The sequence below is a fragment of the Prosopis cineraria genome, unplaced genomic scaffold (assembly GCF_029017545.1).
Source record: "Prosopis cineraria cultivar Desert tree isolate PC_DT_omini unplaced genomic scaffold, ASM2901754v1 PC13, whole genome shotgun sequence".
Lineage (NCBI taxonomy): Eukaryota > Viridiplantae > Streptophyta > Magnoliopsida > Fabales > Fabaceae > Prosopis > Prosopis cineraria.
Window position 1 is genome coordinate 8,393,959 of NW_026555344.1, and position 15,140 is coordinate 8,409,098.

The 15,140-nt window shown below is 34.5% G+C and overlaps 2 protein-coding genes across 2 annotated transcripts; both read left to right on the forward strand.

Moving 5' to 3' along the window:
* The first annotated feature begins 579 nt into the window (after positions 1-579).
* Positions 580-4,246, forward strand: LOC129291705 (protein DUF642 L-GALACTONO-1,4-LACTONE-RESPONSIVE GENE 2-like). The gene is made up of 3 exons (XM_054929192.1): positions 580-673; positions 1,556-2,068; positions 3,202-4,246. The coding sequence occupies exons 1-3, from the start codon at positions 604-606 to the stop codon at positions 3,735-3,737; spliced, it is 1,119 nt and encodes a 372-aa protein (XP_054785167.1). The 5' UTR covers positions 580-603; the 3' UTR covers positions 3,738-4,246.
* Positions 4,247-9,325: 5,079 nt separating this feature from the next.
* On the forward strand, positions 9,326-12,839 carry LOC129291706 (cytochrome c oxidase subunit 5b-1, mitochondrial-like). The gene is made up of 6 exons (XM_054929193.1): positions 9,326-9,618; positions 9,722-9,807; positions 9,939-9,989; positions 11,350-11,416; positions 11,520-11,599; positions 12,468-12,839. The coding sequence occupies exons 1-6, from the start codon at positions 9,465-9,467 to the stop codon at positions 12,528-12,530; spliced, it is 501 nt and encodes a 166-aa protein (XP_054785168.1). The 5' UTR covers positions 9,326-9,464; the 3' UTR covers positions 12,531-12,839.
* Positions 12,840-15,140: the final 2,301 nt, after the last annotated feature.

The window sequence follows — 15,140 nt, forward strand, 5'->3', positions numbered from 1 at the left end:
GTACAATTATCAGCCTCTCTTTGGTTCCATTTAATTTGCATACTCCTTTTTATTTATTTATTCTATTAGTTCTTGAAAACCCTGGATATTACCACCATCCATCTAGATTGTATATTCTATGATTTAGATTCAAATATCTTAGAGTTGATTTAATTTTCTCAGCTAGTTAAACCAAATGTCTCTCAATAAAAGTATACTTCCTCTCATCCTATTTATAAGATATTTAAAATATTTTTACATTTTTTAAGAAAAGTTATTATGTTTTTTTTGGGTAAAAATATCTCAACCTTTTAATTATACTCTTATTAATTAAAGAAAGATGATAACAAGGTTTGTTATTCTTTTGTGTGCAAATGCTTTCTTAAATCAATGGGTAGAATTGATTTTTTTTTTTTGGAAAATTATAATTAAGACCACATTCTCTTTTTATAAAACAACTTATAAATAAGAACGATATATGCTGTGGCATTCCTGTAATATTACTTCAAAGTCAGTGGCAATTGTTGGAGTCGTTTCGAATAAAAGAGTGTGCTCTCCTCCCTCGCTGGATCGCGACGTGCGACACTTCTCCCCCCCCCCCCCCCCCTCTTTGTTTCGATAAAAATGCAGAAGCTTCAAGTGTTGTTAGTATTATTCTTAGCAAGCTACGACGCCGTTCTGTCTCTCTCTGACGGTAAGCTCTTCGCCTCGTACTATCTATCTATTCTGTAGTTTTAACTTCTGACTGTTTAGTAATAATGAGAGGCCGATCATCTCACTATCATGAATTTGGTGGGGTGTGTGTGAGAAGGGGGGAAAAAACTGAGATCTCTCTATTTAAATTCTCATTTTTGGATCTAATTATGACGTAAATCAATTGGTATATAAGTATAACTATCATATGCGGTAGGCACTTATTAACTGATCATTTATATATGTATATCAGGTGTTTGTTTAATGTACTTAATACTTCTGCGAAGTGAAGATTAGCATTGCAATAATATAATTAATGACATGACATGATAATGCTGCAAGCTTATGAAAAAGAAGTCTACAACACGCTTCTTTGTACTTGCATGTGACTTTTCCTGCTATTCATGTGCACCTGCAACGTCTGAATGCTCTTTAGATCTTCACCCATATTTCTGCATCTTATTATAATTATAAAATTTTTAACTTTTTCATTTTTAGTTCCCAAAAGAGGCCGTCTCTTATTCTTGCATGTTGTATAGAAGAATGATAACTAAAACTCTAATAAAAAATTAATATTAAACTAGGACCTCATCACGGTACTCATCTTTTTAGGTTTCAACCTTAGAATAGTCAATTGTTTTTAAAATCATGATTTGATATTAATCTTTTAGGAGGTACTTAATTGTCATTATTCCTATTTTTTAAAAAAAAAATTATTAGACTTGCTCTTTCGGGTCCTCTAGGGTTATCTTGGCAATAATATCTTTATTTAAGTAATTAGCTAGTCTCGCAAACACACCCAATATTATTTACGATGAGTAATGCATGCATAATTTTACATGATGAATTACTTTTTTTAAAAAAAAATTAAATATGTGTTCAGGTTTATTGCCGAACGGGAACTTCGAGAAAGGTCCAAGGCCGTCTCAATTGAGAGGTTCAGTGGTGGTGGGGAACGATGCGATCCCGAACTGGACGACGCAGGGTTTCGTGGAGTACATCAGATCCGGCCAGAAGCAAGGCGACATGGTGCTGGTGGTGCCGGAGGGGTCCTTCGCTGTCCGGCTGGGCAACGAAGCTTACATCAAGCAGAAAGTGGAGCTGGTGAAGGGCGGATTCTACTCGCTCACGTTTAGCGCGTCAAGGACGTGCGCGCAGGTGGAGAAGCTCAACGTGTCGGTGGTGCCGACGACGGAGAAGGCGGACTGGGGAATGATTCCGATTCAGACCATGTACGGGAGCAACGGCTGCGAGTCTTTCGCGTACGGGTTCCAAGCGGACTATCAGGAAGAAGAAATCGTGATCCATAACCCAGGAGTTGAGGAGGACCCGGCTTGTGGCCCGCTCATTGATTCGGTTGCTTTGAAGCTCCTTTATCCTCCCAGAAGGACTTCAGGTATATTTCATCTTGCTCTCTCCACTCTCCAACAACCCAAATCGTTCATCAATCATAACACTCAGCAATTAGAACGTTACTAAGAGACAAATATATATATATATATATATATATATCAGTATAAAGGTATAAAATTTGAGTCGTGAAAGTCCAGCTACACCTAGACCAAGACAAGGACATACATAGTAAATCGAAACATGTGACGACACTTGTTTGACACGTGACAAACAATGCACCCCTTTGATTTGACACTTCATGCATAGTAAATATTAATCTTAATTTTCATTTTTCCTTGTCCTAAATATGAATCCTAATATAAATTTTTTAGGTATAATTAAGACTTATTTTAAAAATACTCATTTTAGGTTTACTTGTTTCATAGGTTCTTTTCCAAAAAAAAAAAACTTGTTTCATAGGTAGTAGAAGTTTAAATTATTATTGTGACATTAAATAGAGAGCTAGTGAAAATGGAAAATAAAAACTAATTTTTATATAATACATAGATTTTGGAACCTTTTTCAACCGACTTAATAAGTTGAGACAAGTCCAAAAAATACAATAAAAATAACAAAAATGAGAAAATATTACATATTACCAAGGTAATAATAAAGTAACCTCATATACTCCCTCTAGCCACAATATATGGCATTTTTTAGAAGTTTCATGATTCCAAAAAATAGAGTATTTAATAGGTTATATATATATATATATATATATTCTAATTATATTATTGATGATGGTGTTTTGACTTTTGAATAAGTCAACTACTATTATATATATATTGATCCACTCAAGGTTAGTAATGAAAAGATATGAAATTCTTTTAAAAATTAATACTCTAACAAACTTTTTTTAAAAAATATAAATTAATTAATAATAATTTATATTGTAGTTCGGAAGGCATATATAATAATACAAATAAAATAAATACATGAATGATTAAATATTAATATATTATTAAATTCTGATTTTATTAAAAAAAAAGAAATAGAGATAGAAGAAGTCCAACTCACCCCTGGCTGCCATCACCATGTATGTTTGTAGACATGTAAGAAATTTAGATTCAAGTACGGGTCTTTTCATGCTTGTGCAAAACGTTGTCTAAATTTTTTTGTTTCACCTTGTGGGTACAGCCAATCTGTTGAAGAACGGAAACTTTGAGGAAGGCCCATTCATTTTGCCCAACACATCCTGGGGAGTTCTAATTCCACCTCACGTCGAGGACGATCACAGTCCTTTACCAGGATGGATCGTCGAATCTCTCAAAGCCGTCAAGTACATCGACTCTGACCACTTCACCGTCCCGGCGGGAAAAAGAGCCATCGAACTCGTCGCCGGCAAAGAAAGCGCTATCGCACAAGTGGTCAGGACAATCGTCGGAAAGGTCTACGACCTCACCTTCGCCGTGGGGGACGCCAGCAACAAGTGCGAAGGACCGATGGTGGTAGAGGCATTCGCAAGTAGAGACACAGTGAAGGTGCCGTACCAGTCCGAGGGCAAAGGAGGGTTCGTTAGAGGGAAGCTTCGGTTCAAGGCTGTGTCAACACGTACGCATATTATGTTCTTCAGTTCGTTTTATACGATGAAAAGTGACAACTCTGGCTCTTTGTGTGGTCCTGTCATAGATGATATCAGATTGCTCAGCGTTCGTTATCCAAGACGGGCTTGAAAATTCCATCAACCATCAGCCATATATATACTTATTAATGCTTAGGGCTGCCAAGGAGATCGACTTACTGGCCGATCAGTATCAAAACTCTTCTTCGAAAATAAAAGAGCTGGAGAGTGAACATGTAAGCGTGGCGCGTGAGTGAGTATATGTATCTTCCTTTCCTATGAAAAAAGGGTTGAACTAGGACTAAAATTTGAAAGAGGACTAAATGCTTTTGGTTGCAGCATCAATAAGATTTAGCACAGAGATGGACATGTCGGTGGGTAAATGAAGCTCACTTGGGTGAAGTCCACTCTCATTATTAGTTTATCTCTCTCCTTGCAGCATCGTGTCTAGCTGCAAATAGATATATAGAACCAAAATTACATATATATGTTGCAGCCAACATACAGATTTGTTGTAATAATAGGAGCAAAGGTGGTGATGTCGATTTAAAGTTTATTATATTTACATATATCTATGCTTTTTAGGTCTTAATGAACGTGACAAGTTTCGAAAATGATTAATTAGCAAGGTTATTGAAATACTTTTTTTTTTTTAAATTCTACCATCTGGTACCACCTTCTGTTTAGACTAATTAGAATCTTCGCTGTGTGGGACTATTATTATCAACGGTAATCTTAATGGTATTTCAAAATACTTGTGACATATTTATTTAATATGATTGTATATTATAAGGTTTGAACTTGAAATTTAAGATAAACTATTGATTCAACTCCATTAACTAGTTGTACATGTATCCACTGGATAAGTTGTTGAAACATTTTGAATTGAAGTATATTTTTGGCCAATATTTGGATATGGTTACTTTCTTCTCCATAAATTTCTTTACTATTAGCAGTAGATAGGAGAGCAAAAGCTGCTTGAGTTGTGCCAAAAGACACTGCTCTTAAAAACTATTCCAGCACATTACGACAGACAAACAGTTCCCCAAGATTAAACAAGCATTTCCTGCACAAGTAAGGCAACAAAATAGCAGCACTAATATGAAAGAAACTTAGACAGATGAACACATCACAATCAAAGTAGAGGAGGAAAGAAGTGGCTCAAAAACTCTTAAGCTGGGCAAATGGTTCTATTCGCGTGCATGCCTATATATAGGCCAAGGTCCTAGACGAATGTTGGAGCAGTAATCACTGAATTAATGCACCGTTAAACCTCAATTACAAGAATATTATTTCCATTAAGCATTGAGTCATTGGGGGGATAAAATGCTAATGAAAATTGATTAGTAAAATCTGTTTGAGAAATGGTTTAAAACCTAGAGATGGCCAAGTTTTGAATTCAAACTCCAAACAGCTAGAAATTGAGATTTTCTAGTGAGCTCATATAAATAAATCATTATTTATTTTTTCAAAAGGAACTCATTGCCTATTTAACTTGCTCAAGGGGTGAATTGATTGTTTTCAATTATGATTACCCTGAGTTAGCCTGTTTCATGCTCGCGAACCCACTTCTCCTCCGAACCCATTTTACTAGCCCATTTTATTTCTTAGTATTTATTGTTGGATAGGGAGGTGCAGCGAAAGATTAAATTTTTAAAGTCCCTATCCTAATATAGACCGAACGAACTCGTTTAAGTCAAGGTGGATAGAAGAGTTACCTTTTAATTCTTTAAATTTGGTGCACGTTTTCTTCAAGAGTTTGGATCTCAGGAACTAATAATGTAGATCTATTCCCTCTACTAGTATCCACACGAACAGCTCTATAACTCAAACAGCTCTATAACTCAAACAGCTCCCAGCATTCGTTCTTCTTTGAACGTTATTTTTTCCTTTCTATAAGGTGTTTTGTGGCTCTCAAAGTGTTTTTATTGTCAGAACTTTTCTAACTCTCTGTACCTTCATATAGAATGTCCGTATTTATATATAGTATATTGATAAGGGTTTTCATCTTTTATTTAAAAAGTTCATGAAAATATAATTAAATTTATCTCATAAATTTAATCCATGATATCATATCTAATTTGAATTTATCTTATAAATTTAAATTATAAAACTGACATGATATTCTCTCATATCATGTTAGTTATTAAATTTAATCTATCATATAAAATTTAATTTAAAACTAACATAATATAATATATATCACATATACATATTATATTATATATATGTACATGATTATATATATACATATATATTTCAAATATATATATATATATAATTTTATATATCGTATACATATATTATATATATAGCTGATATACACACACACATATGAATATATATATTTCAAATATATATATATATATAAAATTATATTTTGAATTTTATATTTCATATAAATATATATATATATATATATCAAATAAATATTCAAATATATATATATAATTCATTCACCATATATTACATTTATTGAATCTAGATATATTTCAGATTCAATGAATTTGAACATTATAGCTTGAGTTGAGCTGTTTTTGTGTGCGACCTTGTAGGCCCATATGAAATTAGCAATAGGTTAATTACGCTATTAGCCCACAAGTCACAAGTGGCCTCTAGCAAGATATTAAAACTACCCAATTCACATGGGAATTGATAATCTGATGTAACCTATCATGCAACCGTATCACATTCCTTTTGTCACTCAATATTTTGGTCTAGTAAGAGACATGAAATTTTCATTCTCCTTTACCTAACCATTACATTCTCAATCTCTAAGTGGACTGACAGTAGTAATGGAAAAATCCTTTCCATTGTAGCATGGCCATATATTTTCTCAGTCTTACTCATCGAGGGGCCCAATAATATCTCTCACTTAATGTGAGGGACAAATTTCATCTTGCCTGCTTATATTTCTTTGCATGAATATCACTAAACTCAATCATAGCCTTTATGATCACCCGGTCAAAGGTGACTTTTAACTAGGTCAAAGTTCAATGGTCATCATGTAGGAATCCATGATGATCTCAAGTCAAAGGGCTTAGTGATATAGTTACATATGAGATAGGCTTATGATTTGTGCTATGCAACTTTCTCATAACGATTCGATCCAGCATCTTGTATTCTTTCAAGTGCCTATGACTTTGATTTATATATCTATAATTAATCAAAGTCATAGTAGTCTTGTTTCATTTATGATCCCTCATAGATGACCGACTAGGGACATTTAGAACAATTACTATAGTTTATCCAAGGATACAGATATTATATTGAACATGCAATTGTTATAATAACAAAAGAGAAATTTATTAAATAATAATGTGCATAATACACTAATTAGCCCTAGGGCACAATTTTCAACATTTATACACTAGGAGCTTTTTTCATGCGGGCAATATGGGACTTCTTCTTTTGACACACACACACAATTACTTCAACAATCCCCCATATGTGTGAAAAGGACCTATTATCACTTGAGTCATTCACATGAAAGATAATCACTTTGAAGGGGGGAACAAAACACCTTAACATAAAGAGACTAAAATTCGATTACACACTCACTCACACTGTATGCCCCTTTCATGGTAGAAACCAACAAGAGAGGCATCAGAGAACAAATGCCATAAAAAAGAACTCCTATCAATGGAGAGACAAAAGCTCCCATAAGAAAATCCTAAGAGAGGAAATGATATACATGGTGATTTCATTAAATGCTGTGAAAATGAGATGAGTTGTGTTTTTTTACAAGTATAAATCGTGAGTTGATGGTAAGAGAATTATCTTTGAAATACAAAAATTTATATGAAATAAATTAACCTCTTTTTTTAGATGTAAAACTTCTTCATTTTTTAATTATCATTTTCCCTCTACTTTTCTTATTATTACCATTAGCATCACTACATTAATGCTATGTTTGGATATATATGAATTTGGATTTAAGCTAAATTTATTGTTTAGGTAATTAAACATGTATGGATTTGGATTGAACCTAATCCAAATTCAAATTATACCTCAATTTCTTTATAATTTAAAATCCATTTTAAGCCTTTATTATTTCAAATATTAACTCAACTTCTTTTATAATTTGACCTAAATCCACAAAGGTTTGATAGGCCTGCTAAAGGTAATTAGATCGGACTGCTAAAGCCTTGGGAACAAAACTACCACCGTTGACTGAACTGAATCGACTGCCACTACCGACCAAGACTGCACTGCAAGTGCCAACCGAGACCATATTGTTGACTTCTGTTAGGACCAAACCACCTATGCTAGTAAAGGCCAAAGTGCAGGTGATAATCCAGACTAAATGGTTGACTTCCATCGAGATTGAATTGCCTACATTGGCCCAAACTGGACGGCCGACTTTTACTAGGATTAGACCATCAATGATAGCTCGGATAGGCCCTTGACTTCCACCGAGCTGACTTCTACTAGGATTATACCCCAATAATGACTGAGATTGGATAGCTGACTTCCATTATAACTTAAGAAACAGTGAAGATTAGGACTAAACGACCAACTTTTACTGGGTTTGGACCTACAACAACAACCCAAACTGGACAGCTGACTTCCATAAGGATTAGACCGATAGCAATGATCGAGATAGGATGACCAACTTTCACTTGGACCAGATAGATGATAATGATCGAGATAGGACGACTGACTTCCACAAGGATCGGACTAATATTGGGGCAGCCTGTGCTGATTGGATTAGATGACTTTTTACAATTGAGATTGGATCGCTAGTGCTAATCGTGATTGGATTGTCAATGATTTGATCTTGGTCAAATTTATCAACCCATTCACTGTAGGAGTTGGTTATTTGATCCTGGCCGCAAGCAAAATCCTAGTTGACAATGATGATCAAGTCCTGGTCGCCTCCTACTTGAAGTTGGTCGTCTGGTGTTAGTCGTCATCGTTAATTTGGACCCAGTCGCCTCTGGGTTGAAGTGGGTTGTTTGATCCCAGTTATTGTCGTTAGTCCGAACACTATCACCTCTCTATTAAAATGGGTTGTTTGGTACCAGTCGTCACCATTAGTCCAAACTCAATTGCTTCCCTATTGAAGTCAGCAATCCAATCTTGATGGCATCTTTGATATGATCCCACTGAAAGTCGACCATCTAATCTTAGTCATCGTCAGTGCTACAGTCCCAGTTGGTATTGACAGTTTGGTCCCAATAGGAGTTAGCCATTTAGACCATCAACTTTGTTTAGGAACAGACTGCTGACGTTGTCCAAGTCTCTTTTAAATCCAAACAAGTGATTTAATATTATAATTTGAAATTTTTTATATCATCCAAATAAAGAAATTAAAATCTATGAATTTTAAATGTGAAATTTTAAATCCATATTTTTAACTTAAATCCAAACATCCAAATGTAACTTAAGTGAATTGGTTTTAGTAATAGATTTTATGAATGGTTATGATTAGAATAGTAGAGTAAAAATGATAATAAGGAAATTGAGAGGTTTTGCGTCCTTTTATTTTCCTCATCTAACGAGGAGGATGTGGGCCATAATTAGTAGCCCTTGTTGTTTTGGGAGAGCCCAATAGAGTTGGGTCGATATGAAAACGCCCAATCTCCAAAAGACAAGTTTGGAATGTAGCACGAGCGGGGGTCCTCGCCACGTGGCAAACAGATAGGGGCATGCCTCTCCCACTAGTCCATGACGCTTTCAAACCCAAAGGCTTTGAGCCTAGCGCACAGTCGTGATTCGCCCCTTCTTGCTTTTCCAAAGAGAAAAAACGAAACGGAAACACCCCTTCGTTTTTGTTTTTTGTTTTATTCATTTCGGTGCTACTGCTGAATTCGATCTCTGGCGTGACTCACCAACGATGTGGCGAAGAATTTTCGCTTCTCAGCTCAAATCGCTTGCCACGCTCTCCTCCTCTTCTTCCCGATCTGCTTCCACGCCTGCTCGATTTGGAATCGACACTTCTTCATTTGTTCGTCCCTGCTCTTGTGTTCTTCCTCGCCATTTTAGTTCTGGTAATCTTGTTTTCTTTTATTACTGATAATTTCTTTCGCGATTCATCCCTTGATTGACATAATGCGTTGTTTTATTTTTTTTTTTTTTTGTCACTATAAATAGCGGATGCTGCGATCACGAAGACGGTTGAGGATGTAATGCCTATTGCTACTGGCCATGAGCGCGAGGAGATTGAGGCAGAGCTTCAGGTGACTACTCTCGTGCTTTTCTGGTTTTCTGTGTGGATTATGGATCGTTCTGAATCGTTGTTTTGGCGTAGAGTGGGTAGTTTTGGTATTTGAAGGATAATTCATGTTTCTGAGTTGTTTACTTCTATCAGGGAAAAATGCTTCTGGATATAAACTATCCTGAAGGTCCTTTTGGCACAAAGGTCAGTCTTCTAATATATTTAAAATTTTTCGAAAGACCAATACTGGTTTTGTAGTTGCGTGTTGTCGCTTATTTTGTAGCCAGAGAGAAACATGAGAAAATAAATAAAAACTATCAGAATATCTTAATATTGTGTATTAAAACCTATTAATTCGTATTTAATTTTATCAAAATGTTATATTTGATATGCATATTAATTAAGGCAGCCTTGATTTGATTTTCAAAATGCCAACATATTTTTTATGTCAAATTCAATCCTTCTATCGATTTTTTTATTTTCTTAATGTATACCATAGCAGGCGCTACGCAGCCAGATAATGCATAGCTATTGACATAAAATTAAGTACCACCATTTTGTGGCTCCTCATCCCTGCTTAAGTTAAATAACTAACTTTGAATAGTATTGATGTTGAAAATGATGACTAATTTGTTTGTTTCGATGTATGGAATACTCTCTCCATTTCTATTTATAAGAGAAACTATCACTTTTTACTTGTTTTTTTTTTCAATATAAGCAAAACCATCTATTTCAATAAGCATTTATTACACATTTTCTAAATTACCCCTCATAATTTACATTAACGAGAAATAATTAATACATGCTTATATTAATTAACATGGAGCATTTTAGTCTGATTTTTTTACTTTCAGACATAATTAGTATGATCAACCAACTTTCTTAAACTGTGTAATACAGTTTTTTTTTTTTTTTTCCTTATATATAGAAATGGAAGGAGTATGGGGAAGTGGAAGGAAGATAAAGGAAGTAACATAAATAATGGATTAAAATATAGATATTTACTGATTTTTGAACCTAAACTGCTTATAACATCAGTATGATCTTCCTTTGAAGCAATTTACAATGGACATAATAACCCCCTTGTAAAATAAAACGAAGTATGAGGATCTTTACTATGGCTGAGAAAGAGGAACAGTGAATAAAGGCTTCTAACAAAGAAAGAGTTATAAACATAACATAGAGTTGTTGCATTGTGACATAGATTTTGGGACGGAAAATCATCTTTCATTCTCCTGTATTGAAGTATCACATTCACTTGGGTCATTTTGTCTCAGATGGACTCTAAGTACTATTGCTCTTTGTGCCTTTCTGATCATTTATTCTACTTGTCACATTTAAGCTTGATAAGATCCATTTTTCATTTGATTGACATAGGTTCCAGATATAACATTCATGCTTCCTTATTTTTTGAATTTTTTTTCCTTCAAAAAACTTGCCTCTGAGTGGTAAAGTTACATTTATCTATGTTTGGTTCATATTCACCTTTTCCTCCTGGTATATGTAGTGTTATGTTGTAAACATGTTCCATCTATATTAATCTCATTGTTATTTTGGTTCATAGGAAGCACCTGCTGTTGTTAAGTCATACTATGACAAAAGGATAGTTGGATGCCCTGGAGGTGAAGGCGGTGGGTACTTTTAATCTTTAGATACGTCTTGTGTGCGAGCTTCTTCAATGAAAATGATCATACTTCAGTTATGACATTGAGGTGAATGACTTTTTCACTGCAGAGGATGAGCATGATGTTGTCTGGTTTTGGCTGGAGAAAGACAAGCCTCATGAATGTCCAGTGTGTTCACAGTATTTTGTGGTAAGTTGAGAGTTCCATCTACTATATGTTTACCTTTTTTCCCCATATGTAGCAGCATTACACGATCAGGTTTGACTTACATGCCTGTGCATTTAAGTTTATAGATTTAAAGCTACCTATTTGTTTAGAGACACTTGTTCAAGAGCCCTCCTTGTCATGAATTGCATGGGTTGAGGCTGCTCCCATGAAATTTGAATTTAGATATAGTTTTTCTAATTAATACCCACTCCGGTACCTATTGCAAGTCAGTTAGAACTAACTCACGGGGAAACCAATAAAAGTTGGTTACATAATTGAAATTGTCTAAAAATTGCTTTGATTTTCATTTTTAACTCTAATAAATACCATAAGTTTAAAAAGCAAACATGCTCTATCTCCTCATTGGAAATTGGAAAAAAAGTATACTTTGAAAAAAAGAAATTAATGCTGCACACTCTTGTAACGTATGCTCAGGACCATATAGTTCTTCTAGAAGGTGACTACTATATAAGACCGGAGGGAGTATCTCCGCAATCTGATTACTTTGGACTAGTTTGAACTATATTGGCTGTCAAGTTTTTGGTTCTCCAATAGTAATTATGATAGAATCAGCTTCAGCATATCTGCATGTATATTCCTCTACGTTTAATGTGATTCTTGATCCATCAAGAATTATCAGACATTCTTGATCACTTAATGTGGAATATGAGAGACTAGTCAATTGTCAAAGCATGTTAACATCTTTATTTAACGTTGGTCATTTGGTTGACGTTGATTACCATTTGGTCCCCATTACATAGATTTAGTAGGATCATCAATACATCATATTACATTACAAGGGGATTTTACTACAGACCGGCACTGATTAATGAACGTCACGTTTTAACAGCTTGAAGTGGTTGGACCCGGTGGTCCACCTGATGGACATGGCGATGACGACGACCATCATTGATTTTAAGCCTGCAAATTTTTCTTGAATAAATTTTGGACAGATGAAGAGACTTTGTCTAGCATACACTCGAGTCTTTAAAATACCGGAAGCATTAATGTTGTTTGCTTTTAATTGGATTATACATTGTTTTGATGCTCTTGCAAATTTTGACGTAGAAAATTTGTGATTATTTAGACGCAGTCTGGTCATTTGCTGGAGTTGTCATCATTCCTGTTGGTTAACCTTAATAACGATAGCGACTCTCTGATTTCTTTTCTTTTTGTATAAAAGTTGCTTAAAATAATAATTAAAAGAAAAGCTTCCAGGTTCCGTTACAGAAATTTGAAATAAATTGATGATGTGTAAAGTATGTATACACTTGAGTAATAGTTCAACTTTGATATGCACATGCGAGGGATCAATTGGCGGATTATATTTGGATGGTTCAGCTTGCATTTGTATGCGTATGCAAAAAAAAAAAAAAAAAGTTTCAAAGATGAATGTTATAAAGAGAATTTGTGGATAAGAGTTTGTGACCACCTAAATAAACCGATATTTGTGTCTTCAAATTTATGGGAATCCTAGTTAGTTTATGAAAATTTTAACTCAGCCCAAAAAAAATTGGGACTCTGACCAAGCTTTCTACAAGCACTGGAGGCCTGGAATCCTTGTACATTTACGTTCCAATGTCATACGGAATGAAAATATGGGCCAAATAACGAATGCAGTGATGTTGCGGCTTTGAACGGGTTAGGCGGCACTTCTCAAATAACAGCAACTGTACCAGATGTGGAGCAGCAATGAAGATATCAATCATGTCCTGAGGCATTGTCCACTGGCACGCGAAGTTTGGAGAACTCTTCTTTCCCGAAGGAGATTACTCATCTGGTGACTGGTTGGTACATAACCTTATGGGTATCTCTTCTGATAATGGTATGAGTTCAGAATGGTCTTCTATCTTTGGCCTCACCTGATGGAAGCTATGGGAAGCAAGGAATAGGTTCATTTTTCAACAGGTGTCTACACAAAGCTATCATCTGGTGAGGGAAACAAGGATGTTGGCTGATGGGCACTCACAGTCAGGGATGCTTTAAGACAAACTCAAGGTAATGGCACTAGCAGATCTCTTGGCGTAAACCTCCTTGCGGGCTGGATGACGTTAAACTGTGATGGTGCTGTTAAAAATACTAATGGCTTAGCTGGTGCGGGTTGTCTCTTGCGCAATGAACATGGAAGCTGTAGTAATATTGGGCAGTGCAATTCCGCAAGCTGAGCTTTGGGCAATGCGATTGATGGTCTTCATATGGCGTGGGGTCGTAGATTGTGTGATGGCTGTCCATTTACTATCCCAGGAGACGGTGCTTCCTAATGCTCATAGTGGGCTTAGTGAAGGAGATCTGTTCACTTTTGACTGGCAGTTAGATGTTACTCATGTTTGTTGTGAAGGGAATAGGTGTGCAGATTTTTTTGGGCTTCCTTTGCTGGTAGAAGTTTGCATGGCCAGTACATGCCTCCTAATAATATAAGAGGCTGTTGCAAGACAATACCCTTCGCTTAGGAAATTGGAGACTTTGTAGAAGCAATGCTTAGCTTGCTTTCTGTTTTTTTTTTTTTTTTAAACAGAGATATGTTGCGGCTGAAAACAAAAGCAAAGAAAAGAGGAAAAGAAATGACATATGTTTCCAGGTAAAAGTCAAGAGGTCAAAGGAGAGGGGGAGGGGGAGAGAGAGAGAACAAAAATGGTGGTTGGGAGCGAATGGCACACGCCAAAAAGTAAGTAAAACCAAAAAAAAAAACATATAATAATGATAATGATATTTTTGATTGCACAGATAGGGTTCCACACTAAATATAGGAGGAATTTCAATAAATATTTTTGAACCAAACTTATTTAAATTTAAAATCTCTAACTTTTTAAAATTTCATTACATTTTAGAAATATTGATTTAATATTAAATTTATAAAAAAAATAACAAAATTATCCTTCATTTAAATTGATATCAAAATTGTCATATTTCACCTATTTATTTTCTTATTTTACTTGTCCATTTATTTATAAAATATTATTAATTATCCTATTTCATTAGTTTATTTTCTTGAAATAAAATTAAGTAAAAATTTGACAATGAACAAGTGAAGTGGAGTAATAAATATCAGTTCGTAAGTAAGTGAATAACATGTAGTATAATAATTAATAAAGTGTCTTAAGATGATTTAAACATATAAAATAAAAACAAGTAAGTAAGGCAATGAACAACATTTTGTAAGTAAATTAATAAGTGAAATAGGAAAGTTATAATACTCTCTTCATTAAAAATATAAGGTATTTTTAATTGAATCTCACCCCTCCAATAAAATAGTTACCTACTTTCAAACTAACTCTATCTTTTTATATTTATTCCTATTAATCACCTTACAATAAATATAAAGTCATTATCAATATGAGCACTTTTGAAAAAAAGGCAATGATTACACCTAAAAAAATTAAAAAATCTTATATTTCTAAACATACAACTACTCAAAAAATACTTTATATTTGTTAATGGAGGGAGTATTAATTCAAATGCGGGGCAATTTTGTCAGTTCTTTCAAAAATTTAATAACAAGTCAATACTTTTGAACTGCAGTAAA

Excerpts from the sequence above, each read along its gene's own strand:
- LOC129291705 (XM_054929192.1), top strand. The coding sequence starts at position 604 with ATGCAGAAGCTTCAAGTGTTGTTAGTATTATTCTTAGCAAGCTACGAC. Across the intron at positions 674-1,555 it reads CGTTCTGTCTCTCTCTGACG|GTTTATTGCCGAACGGGAAC; the intron begins GTAAGCTCTTCG and ends ATATGTGTTCAG. Across the intron at positions 2,069-3,201 it reads TCCTCCCAGAAGGACTTCAG|CCAATCTGTTGAAGAACGGA; the intron begins GTATATTTCATC and ends TTGTGGGTACAG.
- LOC129291706 (XM_054929193.1), top strand. The coding sequence starts at position 9,465 with ATGTGGCGAAGAATTTTCGCTTCTCAGCTCAAATCGCTTGCCACGCTC. Across the intron at positions 9,990-11,349 it reads AAGGTCCTTTTGGCACAAAG|GAAGCACCTGCTGTTGTTAA; the intron begins GTCAGTCTTCTA and ends TTTGGTTCATAG. Across the intron at positions 11,417-11,519 it reads ATGCCCTGGAGGTGAAGGCG|AGGATGAGCATGATGTTGTC; the intron begins GTGGGTACTTTT and ends TTTTCACTGCAG.